The 24,263-nt window shown below is 45.2% G+C and overlaps 1 protein-coding gene across 1 annotated transcript in view; it reads left to right on the top strand.

Moving 5' to 3' along the window:
* The first annotated feature begins 14,579 nt into the window (after positions 1 to 14,579).
* CORO2B (coronin 2B) overlaps positions 14,580 to 24,263 on the top strand; it is a 92,196-nt gene continuing 82,512 nt past the window's right edge. The window contains exon 1 of the mRNA XM_081965222.1: positions 14,580 to 15,005. Coding sequence (XP_081821348.1) covers positions 14,991 to 15,005 — 15 coding nt within the window. The 5' untranslated portion in view covers positions 14,580 to 14,990. The remainder of the gene's footprint in view (positions 15,006 to 24,263) is intronic.

Below are 24,263 nucleotides of genomic sequence, written 5' to 3'. Positions count from 1 at the left end.
TTAAGGCCTTGAACTCGAAGACCACCAAGGTCCCCTCTAACTCTGTTATTCTGCTATTCTGATCTAATCCTAATGATGAGAGGAGATTTAATCCTAAAGCCTCCTCCGGAAACAGCTGCAAATGTTTCCCAGCCAAAGGCCCCCAGACATATCCAGCTGCAGCTATAAGTCTAGGAAGATCCCCCTCCCCCAAGTTGTGGGCACTGCCCTTCCAAGGAAGTGTTTTTCCTCCAAAAGTATCAGTGGAGGAGAGAGTGCACCAGGGGGCTTCTGGGGATACAACAGCTCCGTCTTGCTGGGATTCAGCTTTTTGTTTCTCCCTTTCAGATCCTTCCAGATTTACTCCAGGTAGTAGGTCAGGACTGTGAGATGTGCACCTGCCTGCTTCATTCCCAAATGGCCTTACCACAGAGCCGTTTACACTCTGCTTAGAACCTGCTCTACATCGATGGACTCTGGGCTGAACCGTGCTGTCTTGTCGTCTTCTGCGGGGCCCTCTGCTGAACTTTGATCTGGTACTATTGGGTGAACCTTGGAGAACATCCCTTTGCAGCACTGTGTATGGGCTGGGAAAGGGATTAATTGCACAGTCCCTAGAATGCCCTTTTCAGCTACTCCTCATTCAGGGAACAGGCTGTGTTTCTTTCTGCAGAGCCTGAAAGGGAACTGATCGCAAACTTTATTCACGGACATCTGGCATCCCCTCCTGCCTTGGAGCCATGTGGCCACTAGGGGGCACACTTGCCTTCCCAAGAAGCCAATGGGCACTGGCCAAACTACACCTGGGCAGAGAAGAGGCTTCATCCTCTGTATCTGAGCAGACTCGGGCAGCCCAGATTCCGGCTGATGCCAGCAAAATGCTGCTTTTCTTCATCTTAAGGAGGAAGCCCACATTTCACTGGATCCCAATGATTTCATTGTGATTGACACCACTGTACCAGTGCAGTTCCCAGCAAATTGTTTCCCTCCTATGCCAGTTTTTTTTGGGGGAAACCTTCTCTTTAACAGTCGCAATGCTTCTTCCCCAGAGGTTTTGCTCAGGTGGATTTAGCCCCTAGAAATATAAGGAGAACACGATTAATTGACATGATTAACTTAAAAATTTAAAAACATGGGAAATATCTACAGAGGTGGTTTTCAGCAGGTTCTGATCAGTTCTGGATAACCGGTAGCAGAAATTTTGAGTAGTTCGGAGAACCGGTAAATACCACCTCTGACTGGCCCCAACCCCATCTATTCTCTGCCTCCCGAGTCCCAGCTGATCGGGAGGCACTGGGGATTTTGCAATATCCTTCCCCTGCCACGCCCACCAAGCCACGCCCACAGAACAGTTAGTAAAACAATTTGAAAGCCATCCCTGCTACAGACTCCTCACATCCTGCACATCAATTGTTTCAACTTCTACGCTCAAAACGACATTATAGAACAACTAGACACAAGGACAGTTTTTCCCCCATCCCATCCCATCCCCCTGCTAAACAACTAATTCCCACAACACTGTCAAACTATTTACTAAGACTGTATTACTCTTCTTCTTCTCATCTTTCCTATTACCTATTTCCTTATCTACTTACAACTATAACTTTGTTGCCTGTATCTTAACGATTTATATTGTTTATTAGTTCCTAGTATGATTTATGTTGATTGCTTATTTATTATTCTATGACTATCACTAAGAGTTGTATCTTATGATTCATGATGAATGTATTTATGATGACTATGATCATAATTTATCACTTACATCTTTTAGGTACACTGGGAGCTTATGCACCAGAGACAATTCTTTGGGTGTCCAATCACACTTGGATAATAAAGAATATTTTTATTCTATGCTATTCTGTTCCGTTCCGTTCTGTTCCATTCCATGTTCCATGTTCTATATTCTATTCTATTCTCCTCTCCTCTCCTCTCTTATTCTATTCTATTTTATCATCCTATCCTCTCCTATCCTCTATTCTATTCTATTCTATTCTATTCTATTCCCATTCCATATTCCATCGTCTCTTCCCTTCTCTTCCATGTTCCATGTTCTATATTCTCTTCTCTTCTCTCCTCTCCTCTCTCCTCTCCTATTCTATTTGATCATCCTATCCTATCCTATCCTATCCTATCCTATCCTATCCTATCCTATCCTATTCCCATTCCATATGCCATCTTCTCTTCTCTTCCATTCCATGTTCCATATTCTTTTCTCTTCCCTTCCCTTCCATGTTCCATGTTCTATATTCTCTTCTCTTCCATGTTCCATGTTCTATATTCTCTTCTCTTCTCTCCTCTCCTCTCCTCTCTCCTCTCCTATTCTATTTGATCATCCTATCCTATCCTATCCTATCCTATCCTATCCTATTCCCATTCCATATGCCATCTTCTCTTCTCTTCCATTCCATGTTCCATATTCTTTTCTCTTCCCTTCTCTTCCATGTTCCATGTTCTATATTCTCTTCTCTTCCATGTTCCATGTTCTATATTCTCTTCTCTTCCATGTTCCATGTTCTATATTCTCTTCTCTCCTCTCCTCTCTCCTCTCCTATTCTATTCTATTATTCTATCCCACCCTACCCTACCCTACCCTACCCTATCCTCTATTCTATTCTATTCTATTCCCATTCCATATTCCATTTTCTCTTCTCTTCCATTCCATGTTCTATATTCTTTTCTCTTCCCTTCCCTTCCCTTCCATGTTCCATGTTCTATATTCTCTTCTGTTCCATGTTCCATGTTCCATATTCTATTCTATTCTATTCTATTCTATTCTATTCTTCCCATTCCATATTCCATCTTCTCTTCTCTTCCATTTTCTATATTCTCTTCTTTTCCCTTCCCTTTTCTCCCATGTTCCATGTTCTATATTCCCTTCTCTTCCATGTTTCATGTTCCATGTTCTATATTCTCTTCTCTCCTCTCCTCTCCTATTTTATCATCCTATCCTATCCTATCCTATCCCATCCCATCCTATATTCTATTCTATTCTATTCTATTTCCATTCCATATTCCATCTTCTCTTCCCTTCTCTTCCATGTTCCATGTTCTATATTCTCTTCTCTTCCATGTTCTATATTCTCTTCTCTTATCTTCTATTCTACATGGTAGCTCAGAATTTGTCTCTGCTTACATGGAAATGCAGGGCCACCCAGTGAAGGGATAGCATGGCACCAACTAAGGGACCCCTCCTCTTCCTCAATTGCTGTATGGCTGTTGTGTTGTGTATTTGATAATGTTACTTACAGTTTTTAAAAAACAACACTAACTAAACTTCATGCACAGGACTCCCCAATGCAGGCAGAAGCTCAGTGGCAGAGACATCTGTTCAGGTTCAGCCCCTGTTGGCATTTGCTTGAAATTCAGGGATGCCGCTGTGAGACTGTCGGAGAGCAAACAGAATTATTTGATAAAAGTTGGGTTCTTGTGTGATGAGGAGAGTCAGCAGTTTTGATCATTGTTATTTTTAAAGGGATTATGAAAATATACACAGGATGGGTCTTCTAATAACCAGGGGAGCCTCCATCCTTAGATGCAGTCTACCCCCCAGAATCAAAAGATGATGAGAAAGAGATTGCTGCTTTCAGGCGGAGTTCAGGTGAGTCGCTTTGCCACTCAGTTTTCAAAAGAGAAGGCGGACCATCATGGAAGGACAGAGTGGGCAAGGCTCACCTAACCCACGTTCCAGGGGCATGAATCCAGAGAAGAGATTACACCATCCCAAGCACCCTGCAGGAAAGAGAGGCGAACCCAGCAAGAGGACAGTCTCAGGGGTTACTTAGAGCAAATTCTGCTTTATGAGAGTGCAGAGTTTGGGGAGAAATGGGGTTCTCTTTCTACACTGACCACAACAAGACCAACATTGAACTTCCTTGAGTCGAACAAGGGGGAAAAACAAAGATTCTGGCATGTTAACCTAGAACAATTCATCAGTGGAACAGAAGTTGCCTCCAGAAGTTGTGAATGCCCCAACACTGGAAGTCTTTAAGAAGATGTCGGATAGCCATTTGTCTGAAACAGTATAGGGTTTCCTGCCTAGGCAGGGGGTTGGACTAGATGACCTCCAAGGTCCCTTCCAACTCTGCTATTGTATTGTATTGTATTGTCTTAAACCGAGGCCTGCTGTGTCTGTCCTCTCCCCAAAGAGAACAGACGAGCAAGAGCCACGAGGGCCTTTGAGAGCCATTCGTGCTGTTTGTTCATTGCATTCAGCTCATACTTGGCACAAGTAGAAACAACTCTGAATTTTTCTTTCGGTTCCCAAACCAAACAAGGATGAGATCTACTATAATCCAAACCAGATGAAGAGGATGCTAATGGCAGGCGATGGGAGCTGTTGAAATAAAGGCCTTGGCTTGTTGCTCAGTTTTGAAAAGGATAACTTCCTGCTTTGAAAAATATAGGACAGCTCCACGAAGGGGGCCTGAATCGCAGGAGAACACGGCACAATTGCTGTCTTCAGGAGACCCAAACAGTTCAGATGTGTATTCAGATTAAAAGAATTGGAAGGGACCTTGGAATTTATCTAGTCCCGTGATGGCAAACCTATGGCACGTGGGCCACAGGGGGCATGTGGAGCCATTTGTTAGGGCATGCAAGGCATTGCCTTGTCAGATCCAGCCCACATGATGCGCTGGCCAGCTGACTTCGGCCTTCTTTTGAGGCCATTTTTCGCCCTCCGGAGGCTCCATTGAAGCCTCTGGAGTGTGAAAAATTGGCCCTACGGGCAAACCGGAAATTCAGGAATGGACTTCCCATTTGCTCGTAGTGCCATTTGTCGCCCTCCGGAGGCTTCAGGGAAGCTTTCAGGGTGGGGGGTGAAAAAACCACATCAAAAGTGGTGGCGCTGGTGTGCACGCATGCATGCAGGGGGGTGCACATGCATGCTGGGTCATGCGCATAGCATTATGGGTATTGCATGCCGGCGCATGACCCCCCCTGTGCTCCCCCACTTTTGGCACGGGAGCCAAAAAAGGTTAGTCATCACTGATTAGTCAACCTCCCCCCTACACCATTTCTGACAGAGGGCAGTCCAGTCTCTTCTTGAAAGCCTCCAATGATGAAGCTCCCACAAACTTCCAAAGGCAACTTCTGTTCCATGGGTTGATTGCTCTCACTGTCAGAAAATTCCTCCTTATTCCCAGGTTGAGTGTCTCCTTGATCAGTTTCCACCCGTTATTCCTTGTCTGGCCTTTGGGTTCCCTGGAAAATAGCTTGCCCCCCCCTCTCTGTGGCAGCCCCTCAAATATTGGAAGACTGCTCTCATGTCTCCCCTGGTCCTTCTCTTCACTGGACTAGCCAGGCCCAGTTCCTGCAACCGTTCATTGTATGTTTAAGGTTCCCATCCCCTAATCATCCTTGTTGCTCTTCTCTGCAGTCTTTCTATAGTCTCAACCTCTTTTTTATGGCATGGCAACCAAAACTGGATGCAGAACTCTATGTGTTACTGCACACTTTTGTCTCATATTTAATTGGTTGTCCATTAAGACTCCAAGACCCCTCTCATACTGCTATTAAGCCTGGCTTCACCCAGTCTCTATGTGTCCTTTTGGTTTTTCTTACCTAAGTGTAGAACTTTACTTTTCTCTACATTGAATTTCATTTTGTTAGATAGGGCCCAGGGTTCAAGTCTGTCAAGATCCATCTGGATCTGGAGCCTATCATCTAGCGATTGTCCAGCCCCAGCAAAGGAAGCCACCTCAGCTACTGCCAGCTTAGTATTACCCGCAAAGTTGGTAAGTTCCCCTTCTATTCCCTTATCTAAGTCGTTTATGAAGATATTGAAGAGTATAAACTCTGTACAAGAATCTGAACCACTTGTGGCCAAGGGAAATTAGCGGAAGATATGAATAGAAGGAATTCAAGGTGGGCGGGACTTAGATCTCTTACGGGCATGAAGGGACTCGTGATTTAGGCCGTGTTTGACCCCTCCCTCAGGTTCAGCCCCCTACACATCCTTTTTTATAGCCACAACAGATGTACAAATAAGTGCATTACAGGGTCACAAATGCCTTGACTTTTTTCACACAACCCCTCCCCAGGGACCAGTGGTGGGATTCATATTTCTTTACTACTGGTTCTGTGGGTGTGGCTTGGTGGGCGTGGTGTGCTTGGTGGGCGTGGCTTGGTGGGCGTGGCTTGGTGGGTGTAGCAGGGAAAGGATACTGCAAAATCCTATTTCCTCCCAATCAGCTGGGATTCGGGAGGCAGAGAATAGATGGGGGCGAGGCCAGCCAGTGGTGGTATTTACCGGTTCTCTGAACTACTCAAAATTTCTGCTATTGGTTTTCCAGAACTGCTCAGAACCTTCTGAATTCCAGCTCTGCCATGGACCACCTTCAACCAAAGTTAGCTCTACAATAATATTGTTAATGCAGAAATTTGTGGCCAACAGAACATATTCACCAACATTTTATTGCTAGAATTTATAAGTACCCAGGAGAGATTACATCTTTATAACAAAATCTAAATAAAAAAAAATATTAATAAAATTAGTAAATCTTTTCCCCAGGTCCCATATTATAGTTTATATCCAAATTGTTTTTACCAGTTAGAGTTATTATTTCATTATTATTGTCATGATGGGTTATCTGTTAACGAATAAACATTTTAAAAACAAAAACATTCTATAAGCAGCTACAACGTTCTACTTATTAATCACCAAAAATTAACTAAGTTTTTGTTTTTTATTTTTATTATTTTTTTCCCATTCAATTATGTTTTATTTGGGTTTCACCATTCTTAACTTTCTTATTTTACCCATAACTATTATTTTTTAGTTTTGTTACATTCCTTCATTGATTCTTGTTTCTTTCCTCCATCCACCTATACCATTTATCCCATATCTGGTAGAATTCTGATTCTTCTTTTCCCTGAATTTCTTTAGTTAGTTTGTCCATTTCAACACAGTCCATAACCTTTCTTATTATTTCATCTTCACTTGGAGTTAGTTTGTTTTTCCATTTCTGGGCATAGGCAATCCTTGCCACCATTATTATATGTAGTATTAAATACTGGATTTCTTTTTTTTATTTCGCAGACATTATTCCTAATAAGAAGATTTCCGGTTTCCATTCTATTTTAACTCCCGTTATTGCCTCCAGCCAATTTTTGATCTTTTTCCAAAACTTTTTAGCCTCCTCACAGGTCCACCATAAATGGTAATATGTTCCGTGTATCGATTCGCATTTCCAACATTTTGGGGAGGTATTTGATGATATTTTAGCTAACCTTGTTGGAGCCAGGTGCCATCTATAAAACATTTTGTACTGGTTTTCCTTGTATGCAACTGAGAGTGTCATTTTTAAATTTGTTCCCCAAAATTTTTCCCATTTGTCTAATTCAATATTATATCCAAAGTTCTGCGCCCATTTTATCATTTGTTCTTTCACAATTTCCTCTTCCATTTTATACTTCAGGAGAAATTTATATATTCTCCCTATCATTTTTCTATCTGGGCTTTGAATGATTTTATCCAATTCGTATGGTTCTGTTTCAATGTCATATAATTTGGTATCTTTATTGTATTTAGTTTTGATTTGAAGGTAAGTTAACCAGTCAACTTTCATGTTCTGTTCTGCCAATTCTTCAATTGTTTTTAAGTTTCCCTGTCTATCAATTAATTCTCTATATCTTAGCATTTTGTTCCAATCTATAAAATTTGGATGAGTCGTCCTTTCTGTCGGTGATAGCCAATTCGGAATTTTCACATAATGTTTTTTTTTTTATTTTGAGCCATTTTTGCAATAACGCTCTTCTAATTAAATGATTTTGAAAGTATTTGTGTGTTTTATTTTTATCATCCCATAGGAATGTGTGCCAGCCTGCTTGCCAATCATGGCCTTCCAAAGTCAAAATTCTTTTATTCTTTAGCTCTATCCAATCCTTCACCCATGTTATTGATACTGCCGATGCATATAAATCCCAATTTGGTAATGCTAAACCTCCCCTCTCCTTGCTGTCTTGCATTGACTTTAATTTAATCCTCGCTTTTCATCCCTGCCAAATAAACCTAGCAGTTATTTTGTTTAATTCTTGAAAGAATAATTAAAACAATTTTTTTAAAAAGAACATATTCACCAACAAATTATCTCAGCTGTATATTTTAAAAATCCCCCTTTCTGTCCACCAAGATTACAAATGCTATTTATGAGTTTTAGGGGGAGAGACGCCAAGGCACATAGATTTTAAAGTGTTAGATTTACCAAGGGAACGTGAACCTTTGCTGAGAAGTTTTAAAATGCTGTCCCACCAAATTTTCGAAAGGGTATTTCAAAGCATTCACAAACAGAATGTGCGATGCTTTTGTTAGTTTGCTTGGTGGGGGTGGGCTGGTATTTCCACCGACTTCCACAGAGACAAGGGCAGAGACGAGACAGTGCCAGCCCCGTCTCTGGTTTCCTGCCAGGATCCTGGGATTCTTACAATCCCATCTGCTTTCCCAGCTCATTTGAAGATAAGGCCAAACCGATTGTCCGGCCCCAGCAAAGGAAGCCCCCTCAGCTGCTGCAATGGCCGGAAAGGACCCCACCCAATCTGAGCGGTCCCACGGACCCTTCAGGAAGCACCAGATGTTGCTGCTGCCCCCTCCCCTCCCCAGAACGGAATGGCTTCCTCCGCTGGAGAGCAGTCCAAGGAGCAGAGCCTGAAGGCCCCAGGGAGCCGGCCGTGGCTTGGGAAAGGCATCAAAACCGTTGCAGCAAAGCAGAGGAAGCAGATCCCACTGGAAACGAGAGAGATTTTGGCTCAGATGCCTTCTGGCATGAAATTATGAGAGACAGGTCCTGCTGACAGCCATTGAGTTAAGCCACGACTTACTCTAGCCATGGCTTGTTGAACAAAGCACTGTTAGCTGAAACTTGCACCATGATAAGTCATACTTTATGGTGTCCAAACTAGGATGGCTAAATTCAAAGAATCTGTGGTCCAATCTAATCTGATAAAAATAATTATGTTGACTTCCTTAGGATAAATTTCCATGCTTTATTGGTATTTTTTCAGGGTACGAAGAGATTCCAGGATGGGGAATAAGCACTCAAAGAATCCAAAGTGGCTTTGAGATGAAGGTACTGGGACGGAGGGCATGGGCAGAGCAAAGTGGGATCCCTGCACATGGACAATGCGGGTGGGGGTGGGGGGGACGATGGCTCACATGCCTTCCTCAGAAAGCAATCCCACTCTTGACCATAAGAGGGAGCTGTGGGCACCTTTTCAAAGGTGCGTTTATTCCCCTCAATGTGAGGCAGGGCAACTGCAGATATGACAAGTGGCGGATTGTCTGCGAAGGAGATGCCCCGCCAGGATGCTTAAAAGGACCATTCCGGACTCCTCCTCTACAGAGTCCACTCTGTTATCACAGTGATGCTGCTCAGGCTGCCTGGAGTCACGAAGTCCACCAAACAAAAGCCCTTCTTACTTAGGGAGAATGTTCTCTACTATGCATTAATTTATTGCAGCAGACACCACTGTCTCTCAAATGGAAGGGTGCATGGAAGAGAGTGCAGAAAAGCTTGTGTAAGGGATGAATAAAGGCACTAGACCTTAAGGTACCTTTTCTATTTTACTCAAAACTAATGTCCCTTATGTCTTAAAGCGCATCTCTCATACACTTTTAAATTAAGAATCATATGCTGTAAATACCACCTAACCAGATAGATTGTAGTTATTTGTCTTTTTATGCCATTTTTAAAGCAAAAGTGTTCAATTTTGTCTTGGTAAAAATGTATAGACTATTATTTGTCTTAATTTCAACATTTTTATTAGCTTATTAAAGTATAAATATATTTTCATAAACTATTATTTCTTAACCTTAGCAACCGAAGAGGAGTGGGCTCCCAGAATTCTCCAGCCAGCACAGCCTTGACATAATGGCAGGCACATTAAGAAAAATTCCCTGTGGGTCAACTGCAGAGCGGAGTTGTGAAGGACAACATTGCGTGTCTACATCATTGAGTCTGTAGTAGTTTTATAATGGATTTCTAGACTTCCCACAATATTGATTGTGGCAACCTGTGCGTGATTCGTCCCAGGACCAGTAATACTTTCCTCACCTAATATGTTTACAGTGCTATAGAAATTTAATAAATAAATAATAACAGACTAAGAGAGTTGGAAGGGACCTTGGAGATCTTCTAGTCCAACCCCTTGCTCAAGCAGGAGACTCTAAAAATAACAATTCAGACAGGTGGCTGTCCAGGCTCTTTTTGAACCCCCCCCCCCCCCCCGTGATGGAGCACCCACAACTTCTAGAGGCAAGCCGTTCCATTGATGGATTGTTCTGTCAGGAAGTTTCTCCTAAGTTCCAGGTTGGATCTCTCCTTGGTTTCCCTCCATTGCTTCTTGTCCTGCCCTCTGGTGTTTTGGAGAATGGATTGACCCTCCTCCTCTTTGGGGCAGCCTCTCAAATACTGGAAGACCGCTATCATGTCACCCTTAGTCCTTCTCTTCATTAGACCCAATACCCACACCCAATTCCTGCAAGGTTCATGTTTTAGCCTCCAGCCCCCTAATCATCTTTGTTGCTCTTTTCTGCACTCTTTCCAGAGTCTCCACATCTTTTTATAATATAGTGATCAAATCTGAATACGGAATTCTAAGTGTGGTCTTACTAAGGCTTTATAAAGTGACTCTAGTACTTGGCATGATCTTGATTCTATCCCTCTGTTAATGCAGCCTAGGATTGCCTTTGCTTAGTTGGCTGCTGCCACACACGTCCCGCTCATATTTAAGAGATGGATCTCGGAGTCCTAATGGTCCACTAGGACTCCAAGCTCCATCTCACAGTTATTGCTATTGAGCCAGGTTTTACTTGTTTATTTGGGTTTTTCTTGCCTATGTGTAAAACCTTAAGTGTAAAAATGAGGTGAAGATGTGCTTATTTTTGTAGTATCCTTGGAATTACACAGAAGCAGTTTCAGAGCTTGCAAAATGTCTGTCTGCTTTGCCTTTTAGCATTCCAAATTTTGCTTAAAATTAGTGTTGACTGTTTAATTTTCTTATATATTTTTTTTGTCCTTCCCAATTGCTTCAGTTTCAATAGAAGAAAACTTATATGGCTCAGGGTTGAACTGAGGAGTCCTTGGAGCTCTCTGAGCACTGGTTGTTTGCTTGCACACATTTCATTACTAGAGTAGGTAACACCATCAGAGTGTGTGTGTGTGTGAGAGAGAGAGAGAGTGAGAGAGAGAGAGAGAGAGAAAGAGAGAGAGAGCGAGAGAGAGAGAGAGAGAGAGAGAGAGAAAGAGAGAGAGAGAGAGAGAAGAGAGAGAGAAGATTGGAGAGGTTTTGGCAGTTCCTTGATAAAGAATTATTTTCCGCCTAATTGTTTGTCTGCTGTTTGTCTGCTATTATTTGTCTGGTGGTCTCAATTTCTGCTTATTTAGATAAATCTCATTGCGTCATCTTGCTTTCCTGGCATCTGGCATCTAATTTATTTATTTTTCTTTTCTTTAACTATTTTCAGTAGGCAAACATTTCCCCTTCTTTTGCTTTTCTACATTAGTTATTCATTTGTGCAACTGTAGATCACCTCAATTACAAAGTGACTTCATCTTTAATGACAGCACACTTCAACTCAGAGTTTTTGTTCTCTGCTTTGGCAACATATTTATATAAAATATTATTCAGATCACACCTCACTGGCCTTCTTTCTTCAGTTGAAGGTGGAACTTTGCAAGAAGACATCGATGGCTGGAGCTACAATCAGGACAGATCTTATTTTGGCAGACTGGCTACTTCTTCTACCAATCCAAATTCAAGGCCCTTGGGATGATCTCCACCTAATGTTTTCTTTGTTGGAAAAAGGTATTTCTACAAATTTGCTTGATTTAGCTGTCATCATCTTTCCTTGATAGAGCTGCAGTGGCACAATGGTTAGAATGCAGTACTGCAGGCTACTTCTGCTCATTGCCAATTGCCAGCAGTTCGATTCTCACCAGGCTCAAGGTTGACTCAGCCTTCCATCCTTCCCAGGTGGGTAAAATGAGGACCCAGATTGTTTGGGACAATAGGCCGACTCTGTAAACTGCTTAGAGAGGGCTGTAAAGCTTTATGAAGCGGTATATAAGTGCTATTGCTGTATTGCAATTTTTCCAGATACAATTTTCCTTCCAACTTTAGCCTAAGAGGAAATGTCACCTGGTTTTGGTGCATGTCACCAGAGAATGAATGAAACTGCTTTGATGAGCAATGAAACGTCTCAGGCTAACAAAAAAAAAAAAAAATGAGTCCAGTTGCTATGATTCAACCTTGACCCAACCTTTGCCTGGATGGTTGAGAGTCTTCATTGACATGTCATCCGAGAAGGTTCAGGATCAGCTCACTCAGCAATTGTAGTCAAAACTTGGGATTTGTCTTGCCAGATATTAATTGAAATCTTCCCAAGCAGCATTTTAACAGGCTTTTTTAATTATGAAGATGATGATATTTTTCATAACAATGCATGCTTGTTAATGAGAGGGCACAATGACCCTCTATGGAACTTTTCTTTCTAAACTTCCGTTTCTAGCGGCAGCACCTGAGACCTTCGAACAGTAGCGGCAGAAACGTTTCCATGCGGAGCATCCTGGTATGTTGGCATCTCAGCCTCTTTCAAGCCCTGCGTGCCGAACGAGGCACCATGTTCTGCCATTGACGCCCAGGCAGATTAAAGGAGGCTCAGACTTTGCTGCATGGAAGCAATTTGGAGAGAGCCTCCATTTGGCACAGCTTCCCCCTCGCCCTCCTCTGTTCTCCCGACTCCCCTCTACGGAGGGAAGGAGAACAAGCTGGGTCGCCTCAACCAATTAATTGGTGCTAATTCATTCAAGCAATAATCCCTGGCCGGCTGCAAAAAAAAAGGAGCAGGAAGAGGAGGGGAGGAGGGGAGGGTTAGAATTGTGCACACAAACAGCCAAACTGCCAGTGGCAGCCAAACTTTCTTCAAGATATATTGGAGGGGCTGGGGAGTGGGGCTGGTGGGGGGGGGAGGCATTGGAGGCCACCAGGACCTGGAGCGCTCCTGAATCAGAGGATCCTGTGGTCAGAATGAGAATTAAAGGATTTCTTCATCCATCATGCAAGGGAGGGAAAGAAGTATTTCTTGTTGTAATATCACTTGTTGCCTAGCTACAGAAATAACCAAGTGTTGGTTTTCTCTGCTGATTTCCATGGGCAGCCTTCACTTTTGTCCAGTGGAGAGAGGAGAGAAATAAAACAATGCAAATCTGAAGTTTCACCCCTCTGCGACTTGCCCCTTGATTTGTCTGGGTGGGGACACGGGGTGGAGGGGGGGAAGGGGTGGTGGTGGAAGACCAACTGTATGGAAAGTAAGGTATGAAGTACTGTAAAATCTGACTCCCAAACTGATTTTAAAGTTTAGGGCTGCAAAATGTAATTGTAATTTGTTTCCATATTTATTTTATTTAAAGTCAGGAAAAAAAATCTTATCCTTCTAACATTGTATTCTCGGCGCTCCTTTGTGACCAGAAGCATCAGGGAATAGAGGTGGTCCTTGACTTACAACAGTTTGTTTAGTGACCATTTGAAATTACAACAGCACTGAAAAGAGTGACTTATGACCATTTTTCACACTTATGACCATTGCCGTGTCTCTGTATTCACGTGATAAAATTTCATGCACTTGGCAGCTGACTCATATTTATGACGGTTGCCGTGTCCCTGGTCACACAATCACCTTTTAAGACTTTCTGACAAGCAAAGTCAGTGAGGAATCCAGATTCACCGTACAATCCTGTTACTAACAACAATTGCAACGATTCGTTTTAACAACTGTGATGAGAAAAATGGGGCAAAACTCACTTAACAAATGTCTCACTTAGCAACATAAATGTTGGGCTCAGTTGTAAATCGAGGATTAATCTGTACAGACAAACTTGGAAAGTCACACGACGTTTCTGCCAGGGTTGGCCATGCAGTTGTCCTTCTGTCTTGCAGAGCGGAGCCCCCTCGCCCTCCCCCATCCCAGCCCTTCCGCAAGTGAGGAAGGCCTCCCGGAGAAGAGCCACGGGGAGCGTCCGAGGGCGGCAAAAGGGCCTCCCCAGCAACAGCCGCTCCGGCCACTCGCGGGAAGGCCCGCGCGGAGGTTTCCTCGGCCGCTGTCAGACTGAGGCTTCCTCCCCCGTCAGCTCCGCGCACCGGACCGGCCCCTCTCGCTCCTCCGGGCCTCGCCTGCAGGAAAGGCTGGCCGGGCGCTGCTTCCTTCATTGCGCCAGCCGGGGGGAGACGGTTCTGCCAGGCGGCCCGGGGGGAGAAGGAAGGACCCTCGGCTGCTCTCCGTCTGCGAGCCCGATCCAGGGCGGCTCCTCGGGCCTTGGCACCTGCCTGGCTCCGCCGGCCCCGAAGAGCCGCAGTCGGACACAGCTTCCTGAAGCTGCGGCGGGAAGGCCAGGCGGGCCCCGAAGCCCTCAGTCGCCGACCGGGCCTCTGGCAGCCCCCGCGGGGAGCCCCCCTCGATCCCTCCCTCGGCCTCAGCCGGATTCCGCCCCCGGGTATGCCGAGAGCGCCGCGGGAAGGAGGAAGGCTCCTCCCGGCCAGAGGATGCCGCCGCTTGGCAGCCCGGCAGCCCTGGGCGAGAAGGAGGCGGCGGCGGCGGCGGCGGCGGCACCACGTGCGGCCCTGGAGGCTGCCCGCCCGGACTCTCCCACTCCGCGCCGCCGGCCGGCGCAGAGACCCACCCAAGGCGGCGGCAGGAGGAGGCGGCGCTGGCGGCTGCGGAGCGCTGGGCGCGGAGGGCGCCGCCTTCCCCGCCCCGTTGGGCAGCAGAGGGCCGGCGACGCTCCCCGGGCTTAGCGGCAGTGCCAGTCCCGCCGCCACCGAGGCTCCGCGCGGCTCCTCGGGCGCAGGAAGGCGGGCGCGATCGGGGCGGGGCGGGGGGGACCCTGGGCTTCCTCAGCCTCTGACGCCGATTCCTCCGCAGGGAAGCGCCGGCTGCCGTTCGGAATCCGGAGGAAGGAGCCCGGCTTCTCCCGCCGGCCTTGGCCAGGGTCGCCCGCTTCGCCGAGAGAACTTTCTGCATGACGGTCTCCAAGGTAAGAAGCCGCGGGAGGCCGGAGCGGGGGAGGCGGGGGGCTTGCCGGGCAGGAGCGGCCGGCTCCCCTTCTCCGCCCAGGGCCGCCCGCCGGTTGGTGGCCGGTGCTTTGTCATGGATGCTCCACTTTGCGAAAGCCGCCGCCGCCGAGCCGCCCCTCCTCTCCCCGGGCTCTGCGGGCGGCCTGCGCGGCTCTCGGCTCCGGCCGAGGGAGAAGCCCCCCTTTGCCCCTTTGGGAGCCAGATGCAGGCCGTCTGCTGCAGTTTTAACCCTTGGAGCGGTGGGCAGGAGGGTCCCGGGAGCTCCCGCTCTGCCGTGGAGGAGCCACCTGTCCGCTGCCTGCCGAACCTGCCGGGGATCCGCCTGTCTCCGGGAGAGCAGGGCAGCCCCCGGGCCTCTCCCAAGGAAGTCCCGCATGTCGCAGCAGGGGCCGCAGCCTGGGCCGGGCACCTCCGGCAGCCCCTTTTCCCTCCACAGGTGGTTGAGAGGAGCGGAGCTTTGCTGGGAGGGGGGCGGCAGGTAGGGGCTCCCCCAGACTCCGCTCCCTGGGCGCTGGCCGGGCCCTCCAGGCTTCTGACCGAGAGCACAGCAGCCCTTTCCTCCACCCAGAGCATCTGAGGGGGTGGCCGGCTTCCCCTCAAGCTCCCCTCCAAAGGGCCTTTGGCTCTCCTGATAGCAGGATTTAAGGAAGGGGACCCAGTCCCACCCTCCCGAAGTGGAAGAGGCCTTTGGTTGGCTGGCCTGGGGGATCCCTAAGCTAGAACCCCACACACAGAGAAAGGCCCCATTTTCTTGCCTGGGATCTTGTTCCTCAATTTGGGAGCAGCTCCATTTCTTTGCAGGTGGGGCTTCCCTGCCCCCCTTCCCTTCTTTTCCCCCTGGGGTGGCTTTTTCCTGTGTTTAGACAGGTTCTTGTTCTTGCAGGGAGACTGGCCTTCTTCCCAACTTGAGCACACTTGAAGCAGGGAGCCCTTTGGCTTGAAAATGCCTTCTCTGGCTCTGATGCTGTCTTTGCCTAAGAGGAGCCTCCATTGGCAGAGCTCTGCCTCCTCTTCAGAGAGGATGTCACTTAGGATGAGCGGAGGCTAGAAAGAAATAGTTTTGCATCATCTTCACATCTTGTGTGGCTGCAGAAATATTTTCCTATTTGATAACAGTCAGGATCATTCCTGCATTTGAAATCATGATTTTTTTCCTGAGTTATAGTATATACTAGCATATATAAATCAATATTTCGATAGGAGGTTAAAATAGTAATAATAATAATACTTACATCATATGACAGTACCTTTAACACCCTCAAACAATACCTGGCTATTCCTGGTCCTAGGGAAGGACTCAATAGGTGGATAAAAATGCCAAATCCATTCTAAACGTATGGCTGACTGCTCGATCAACAGTAATAATAATAATTTATTAAACTTGTGTGCCGTCTGACTATCAATGACACTGGGGGTCTCACAGCAATCAAACAAAGAATTTGCAATCGAATCAATAAAAGCTAAAAGATGGCAAGGTCAGCGAAAGGAGGCTCTTGCTCTCCATCACCATCTTCATTTGCTTCAGCCTGTGGGAACCTGAAAATCCACCTATGTTAAATCAGGTTTGCAAATTTGAATGTATGTATATGTATCCCCCCACCCAGATCTATCCCATCCTTAAATGCGAGGATATGCAATGAAGGTATCGATATCTGATTGAAATCAATTGACTGCTAGGCTTAGTGAAGGGAATGCCTGCCAACCTGCTGGGCCCTAGAAATAAGCCTGCAGGTGCAGAGAAAGTCTGGGGCTCTGAGACCCAGGAACTCAGGCTGGGCTTCCTTCCCGCAGGTGAGGCTGGGGAAGGTCATTGTGCAAATGCAGAGGGACTCTGCTTTCTTTAGTCTAATCTCCAGCAAAGGCTGTTGGAATTCCTGAGTTGAAGGCCTCCAGGTGTTGCCGCTGCACAGGCCAGACTAAGGCTGGGGTCCTGTGGTCTGAGACTGTTGCTGCCTTGCACCCAGATGAAGCCGGTGGGCAAGGGGGCTGCCAGCAGAGTGGAGAGTGGAGTAGATGGATCTTGCAGGGCTTCTCCGGCTTCCTTCCTAGGGTGAGGAGAAGGGAGAGGCTGTTGGCTTCCCACCCAGGTTTTCCTCCTTTGCCTCCATCCTGGTGGTGCCTTTGGTAGCTAAGGGCAGCTTCTTGGATGGAAAAGGACTGGATCTCTTCTAAAAGGCAATTGAGCACTAATGTGGCTTATGTGATCTTTTGGAGAATGCCGTAGGAGGTTAATGAAAATCATTCACTTCCTGTGTTAGTTTTGATTATTGTGACTGGCCTGTGAGTGGGTATGTTTCCTGGGGAGTCATTCGGAGGATAATGGATAAAAAGCGAGTGCTCCTTTATGTTGAACTGGACTCCTGGTGGTTTCATGAAAATGGGCAGGTGGTTCCTTGGCAGGGACATGAAAGGACCTTCCCATTGATGTCTTTGGGGACATTTTTCCCCAACTTTCAGGCTGCAGCCCTACAATCTCTTGCTCGGCAGCCCTTTGACACTTAAGTCAGGGGTTGTGGCTTCCAGGTGTGTTTCCTGGACCCTGCAGAGGCATGCACGAGACATATCTCTACAATAGGCTTTTTTAGTAATATACAGTATATCTCTGGATTGAGGAGGTCAACTTAAAAACATATCCATAAATTCTGAGCATTTGGGAAAGAAACTAAATAGAACTTGTAGTAATGTTGGGGGAGGGAGTAGGGCAGGGCAGGAAATGCTGTTTGCCATGCTTATGCTTTAATGTTTGCACAACTTTGGCTTGCCTGTTATGTAAATCTTGTCATGGTGGCTTATGGATTGTCACCGATAGTGTAGTGTATTCCACAAATTTAGCCAGTTGTAGTTTGATAAATTGAACATGGTTAACCAAACTGTAGCCTTCTGTGACATGGCAGGTAAAAGTTGATTCTGACAGTTCTTCTCTTTAACCGAGAGGATCTATGTGGCTGATGTTACGGCTTCTGCCACATGGAACAAGGATTTGAAATACGACCCATGTCTACCTAGGGGCCATGAACCCATAGTTGTCGAAAATGACCTAGCAAGTATTTTAACCTGAAGATCTTTCTATTGATAAAGCTTATTAGAATATAAATATGTTTATTTAAAGGCTTTATATGGCTGCTCATGTTAAGCAACTCTGTGAGACTTACAACAACTGTAAAACCAATAAATAACACTAAATACATTAAAACAATAAAGTTCAAAACCAAGCCGTTTGATGCTTTAGTTCCAGCCTGGTGACAAAAGAATCAGGTCAGAAATCAGGAGAGTCTGAGTTCCAGTCCCATCCTAGGCAGGAGAGCCACCTGGGTGAGTTTGGGCCAGTCTCTCTCTCTCAGCCCAGCCCACTTCACAGGGTTGTTGTTGTTACCGGGAAAATAGGAAGAGGAGAAAGGCGTGTTGAATATGTTCGCCACTTTGAGCTATTTATAGAAGTAATAAAGGTGAGATACAAATAAATCAATCAAATAAATGGTCTTGCCTTGGACATTAAGCCAGTCATTCTGTCTCAGTTCTTGGAAGGAGGCAATGCAAACCACGTCTCAAAAACCTTGCCAAGAAAACTGCAGGGAGTGGTCCAGGCAGTTGCCAGGATTGAAAAAGTTGAAGTCACACAAAAATTACAGATGATTACAATTAAAAATGGTTAGCAAGGGGACGCAGCAGCTGTTTATCTATTGGAATGAGGTATAGATCGCACATTGGGGAGTCAATCAGAATGCAGGGATGTGACTACGAAGGAGATTGATTGAGCAAATCATGTCCTATATTTCAAGTATGTTGGATGGAGAAAAGTGGTGTCTCTCATTTTTGAACCATGGATTTTAGACAGGGTTGCATGTACAGGAAAACTTCCAGGCGTCAGGAACTGTGTAGGAAAAAGCCCTAAGGTCAGCAGACTAAACCAGAGGTCCAAAGTCATTGTTCCTAGCCCTGATGTCCTCCCCATTCTCAAAACCTGGAAACACTCCCTACCCAAGGTTCAGCACTAAATGTAAAGGTGCATTAAAGGGACAGAAGTTAATAGAAATCAAATACCGGTATTTGGTGTTTAATTCAGTGATAGGTGGGTTTCAGTTGATTTGCAGTGAACTTTTCACAATTATCTGTGAATTTATAATCTTTGGCTGGGATGGAGAAAGGAGCCGTGGCTCTCTTCTTCCTCTCAACTTCCCTTGGAAGCTTCTTTTCTGCTGTGGGAAGCAAAAACCCAGCAGGCACCACCGTTCGGTGCCTCTTAGGAACTTTCCGTGAGGCGCCTGCTGTTCCCAAAGAGAAGCATTTGGTGGCACAAGGAGCTGTGGTTGGGAAAGGGCTCCAGTTGGCATGGCAACCCAAGAATGGAGGGGGAGGCTGAAGGCAGCTTGCAGGCAGGGGACTGTAGGCTACTAATTACCGAACACGCATCCCAAACTGTGGGTTCAATTGTCCCATGATGGTCTAATGGCCAATTAGCACTTTGTTATTTCATGAACGCAGCATTGAGACTGAAGATGGGAGACCAAAGTTGGTTATTTGTGGTTCAGTGTGTGGTGGAAATCCAGCTCCTTGATAGTTTGCATGAATCAGGTCATTATGTTAATCCATATTAAATTGGGCATAGCATGTTTTGTGTGTAGAAGCATTGTATTTGATTGAGCTGCTGACAATAGATTATGTGAACCCAGTCTTGCAAAATGAAAGCTTTGCCTAGGCCTGTGATGGCAAACAGGTGGCACACGGAGCCATATTTGGTGGCACACCAGCCGTAAGCTCCGGCACACGTGCGCGTGGCAGCCAGCTGATTTTTCACCCCTCTGGAGGGCCGGGGGAAGGCCATTTTTGCCCTCCCCAGGCTAGGAAGGATGAAAAACGGCCCCAAAGGGCCAACCAGAAGTTCATTCCCGAGACTGTGTTGCTTTCATTGTGCCTTGAACCCCTGGGTGTCAAGCTGCCTTCTCTGGGCCTGGAGCCTGCTGGAATCATGTGGTTTTTGTTGTATCTTGAATCTGTGGAAACTGTTTGCCTTGGCTGAATCTTGAACCCTGAGCATAGTGGGACTATCATCCCGCTGGCATTGTTCCCATGCCTTAAGGACAGAAGAGACAGAAGTGGCCAGATTTTCCGCCATTATCTTTGCTACGTCCAGGTCAATTGGAGCAGACTTTAAAGGATTGCTCACAAGGAGTTGGGACCTGGGGAATAACTGTGGAATTGACTGTGGAATAAACATGCGTCGTCCATTTGTGCTGTGGTCATTAAAGCGAAGGATGGCCATTAAGTGAAGGCAGCAGTTCTTAAGATAACCCGTTCGGCTGTTGTTTGCCATAATCCAGTTAGTGGCAAAAAGCTGTAAATCGTGGTCATGTGACCTTGGGATCTGCAAATAGATATAAATGTGGGTTTGTTGCCAAATGTCCAAAATATGTAGTCACATGACGGGATGGGAGGATCCGGATGTTGGAACTTTGTATCTGGGTGGTAAGAAGCTTCTTTGTGTTCTGTCATAACCTCAGACGGTCACCAAGCAACGGGTCAGAAGTTGAGGGTGACCCATAATAATCTTGTAGCAGTTGCCATATATAAAAACATTCTTCCATAAATATTTTCTATAGAGCTATAAAATAGCCTCAATAAGATGGCTTATGGAGGATAATTATTATTGTTGCTGCTGCTGTTGTTATTATTATTTAATACCGAGGATGCTGGCAGCAACCTGTGTCAACCATCATAGGACATTTGGGATTCATTTTTAAGTGTTCAGTTGACCGAGTTTCATGTTTAAAGAAGAGATAATATAAATGAGATAATAATAATAACAACAATAACAACAACAACAATAATAATGAGGAGGAGGATGCCATAAGAATTACATTAATTCCTTGTACTCTGTGTGCATTTGAACCCAGAATGTACTGGGTTTTTTGCCAGGGAGAGCATAGTGGCTTTTAGATCATAGCCTAATGCTTCAGTAACTGCCTCTCCCTCCTTTATAATCTATAAAACAACAATCTAATTCTGTGTTCTGAACAGGAAGAACAGATTTTTTGGAACACAGGTACTTTATTTTGATTTTGGAACAAAGAATGTCTATTTTTAGATTGAAACATTTTGAATTCCAAAACTTCTGCATGTCCCTATAAAACTCCTGCCTCTGCTGCCTAGCCATATTCTTGGAGGGGGCGGGTGGGCGAGAAGTTCGGGCTAAATATAAACACACCACAGAGAAGTCCCATCTGCACCACCACATTAAATCATTCAAGATACCGAAAGCAAAGCAACCCCCCCCCCAAGCTAGGTAAATGCTTACATGCATCACACACAGGCTGTCTAAAGAGGAAAACCTCAAAGCCCCCCGAAATTAAATTCTGGAGAAAAAAGCTTTTCATTATAGCTGTTCCCCCAAAGCCCAGGCAAAATTTGACCTCCTCCTGCCCAAAGAAAGAAGCAAAAGAACAATCAGATGTTCACTGCCGAGAAAGAATTCCCAATTCAATTTTAGTCTTAATCATGATGGCCTTACAGCCAGAGAAGCATCAAGTATAAGTGGTGCAGGATATATTTATTATAGACAGATACAGCTAAAATCTATATATATAAATAAAAAGCCTAACATACAGTAAAATAATAGTGCAACTAATACTGGTCATCATCACCAAGACTAGAGGGCAGCATGTGGCTCAGGGACTCCACACCGCTGACCGTGCATGGGCCAATGTGCTGGTGTAGAGGGATGCTTTATAACAGTGTTTCTCAAACTTGGCGACTTTAAGTCCTGTGGACTTCAACTCCCAGAATCCCCCAGCCAGCATAGCTGGCTGGGGAATTCTGGGAGTTGAAGTCCACAGGACTTAAAGTCGCCAAGTTTGAGAAACACTGCTTTATAACCTACTCATCTATGTGTCCAACCCAGCTGAGGGAAGGTCCACTAGAACTCCAGAGCTGGGATGGAGGAAAAGTGGAACGATGGCACCATGCCCATTTGGGGAAAAAATATCTGAACCCTGTAGACACTGTTCTGTGAGCCTCCCATTAATTGGCTACTTGTGCTGTGCAAAGGGTAACACTTTCTCCTTTTTCGATAATTTATTACAAGCGATACTTTTAGGCAGAAAGAAGTCCGTGTCCTCAGAGTCCTCCTCCTCCTTTCTGCCTGGGAAACAAAATTTCTAAGTCCTCTGCATTATCACAAAGCTGGGCTTGCACGAGCTGCTGACATTGCAGGGCGATGAGCAGAAGACACGAGAGCCTCAATGGCTGATTTGAGACATCGAGTGAAAAATAGGAGGCTGAAATGAACACCACACACAGCCCAAAGCACCCCCTCTGCTAGAGGGAGGAAGAGCTGAAGTCTGAAAAGTCAGAAGACAAAATCTCTCTGATCCTGGTGACTGGATCCTGCAGCATTATCCTGGGAGACGTATGTTCCCCTCCATTGGCCCAAATACCCCTTTGCGGTAGCTTTTTCTTGGTGGTCACTGCTCCAGAAAACCCAGGGCAATTTACATGGAGATATATTGAGCTGCAGAAGGGGCCCCCGCAGGACAGGAGGGCTCAAAAGTCCACACTGCCTCCTTGGCCTTTTTGACTTTGGAAGGCCTCTGGAGCCAATATAGGACACAAACAAGTAATTTGTGTTTCCCTTTTAATTTTTAAAGCTTCGGCCAGTTTCTTTTGTATATCCAGAACTGTAAAGTTCCCTTTTCCAAACCATTCTCTTGGCTTCTCATTTGTAGTTCCACTTTTGGTACTTTCTCTGTCTTATCAGGGGATTTCTTCTACATCTATCATTCAGTAACATATTTTGGGCATAACCCATTCATAGAAGCAGAAGCCATTACAGTGGCAATATTATAGTTACTAATTTTTGGCTCTATTCTTCAAGAAACTCCTTCAATGTGTCCGGTATTAACTTAACATCAAGAACAGGCTTGAATGCTTTTCTTCTGCTTAGAATCCCAAAGCTGCTTTTTCAGGAGGCAACTGGAGTTTTCTCTTTGAAGACGTTTCGCTTCTCATCCAAGAAGCTTCTTCAGCTCTTACAGGATAGTGGGGAATGGAAGGATTAATATTCCTCGCAGACAGCTGGTCGTTTGCATCCTTTTAGAGGGTTGTTGAAGCCCTTGGAGGTTTATTGAAGCACTTGGAGGTCTGCTTGGCATATTTAGTTCCCTTTAGTGTTCAGTTTTAAAAATAATAATTTCTCTTTGTTTTGACTTGGAATAACCAGGATAGCCAAAATAAGTCTATTTCCCATAAGAAGATGTTTATTTTTTTATGGTTAATTCCAAAATCTTACAGTCACATTTAATATTCCAAATTTATCTGGACCCTTAATCCGTTTAGAACTTTCTTAGATCAAAATCTTATTTAATGTTTTGCTGTTTATTTTAAATTTGTTAAGTTGTTAAGCCTCTAATTATTTTTTCCTTTGACCAACATTGAAGATAAACTTATCCAATGAAGATTTTTCATATTTGTCATTCCAAAGATCACGAATAGCTTTAAGATAGTTAATAGGCAATTTTGAAAGTGATTAGAAAGTGAGGCTTGCTAACTTTTCATCCGACAGTGAGCAAGTGCAGGGATCTAGGGCTTCAGTTTTTTCAAAGGTGGGTCATGAAAATATCCATAAAAAGGAACACTATGTGTTCAACCGTGGGGGAGCCCCAGAGATTAGGGTCTCAGATTGATCTCTCTGAGAATGCTAACCACAAGGTATAGAAAGAAAGAAAATTGCAAACAGGATTTCACTTGATTTGATTATATTATGACTTAGAGAATGTAAGAAGCAATACATGTCTTCTGAAAGTGGCCTTAAATAGACTAACTCCATCAAAATTGAACTGTACTAGATGTAATTAAGCTGCTTCTTTAAAACGTTTTCTGGCGTAGCTTTGTGAGCTGCGTGTGGCTTCAAGAGAACTCTTGATTTTTAAGGAGGGCCATTGAATGAGAGCCATCGGTGGTCATTCCTTTTTTGGCTGGTGACAAGCAGGAGATGTGATTTTCAGATCACAATTTATGCTTTGTTTGGTTTTGACTTCGTGTGCTGTGTGAATGCAATCACAGAACCTTGGGAGAGGATCTTAGGGATCACGCTCTCCTGTGAAGGAGTCTACTGCTATGTCACCCTTTGTTTAAATATCTGCCATAAAGAAACGAGCCCCTCCCCCAACCTCCCAAAACAGCCTCTTCCATGGTGGAACAGCTTATACCGTCCCATGTCATTGAGC

Source organism: Natrix helvetica (assembly GCF_964273705.1).
Source record: "Natrix helvetica genome assembly, chromosome: 12".
NCBI classification, from domain to species: Eukaryota; Metazoa; Chordata; class Lepidosauria; order Squamata; family Natricidae; genus Natrix; species Natrix helvetica.
This window is presented reverse-complemented; position numbering and strand designations above follow the sequence as displayed.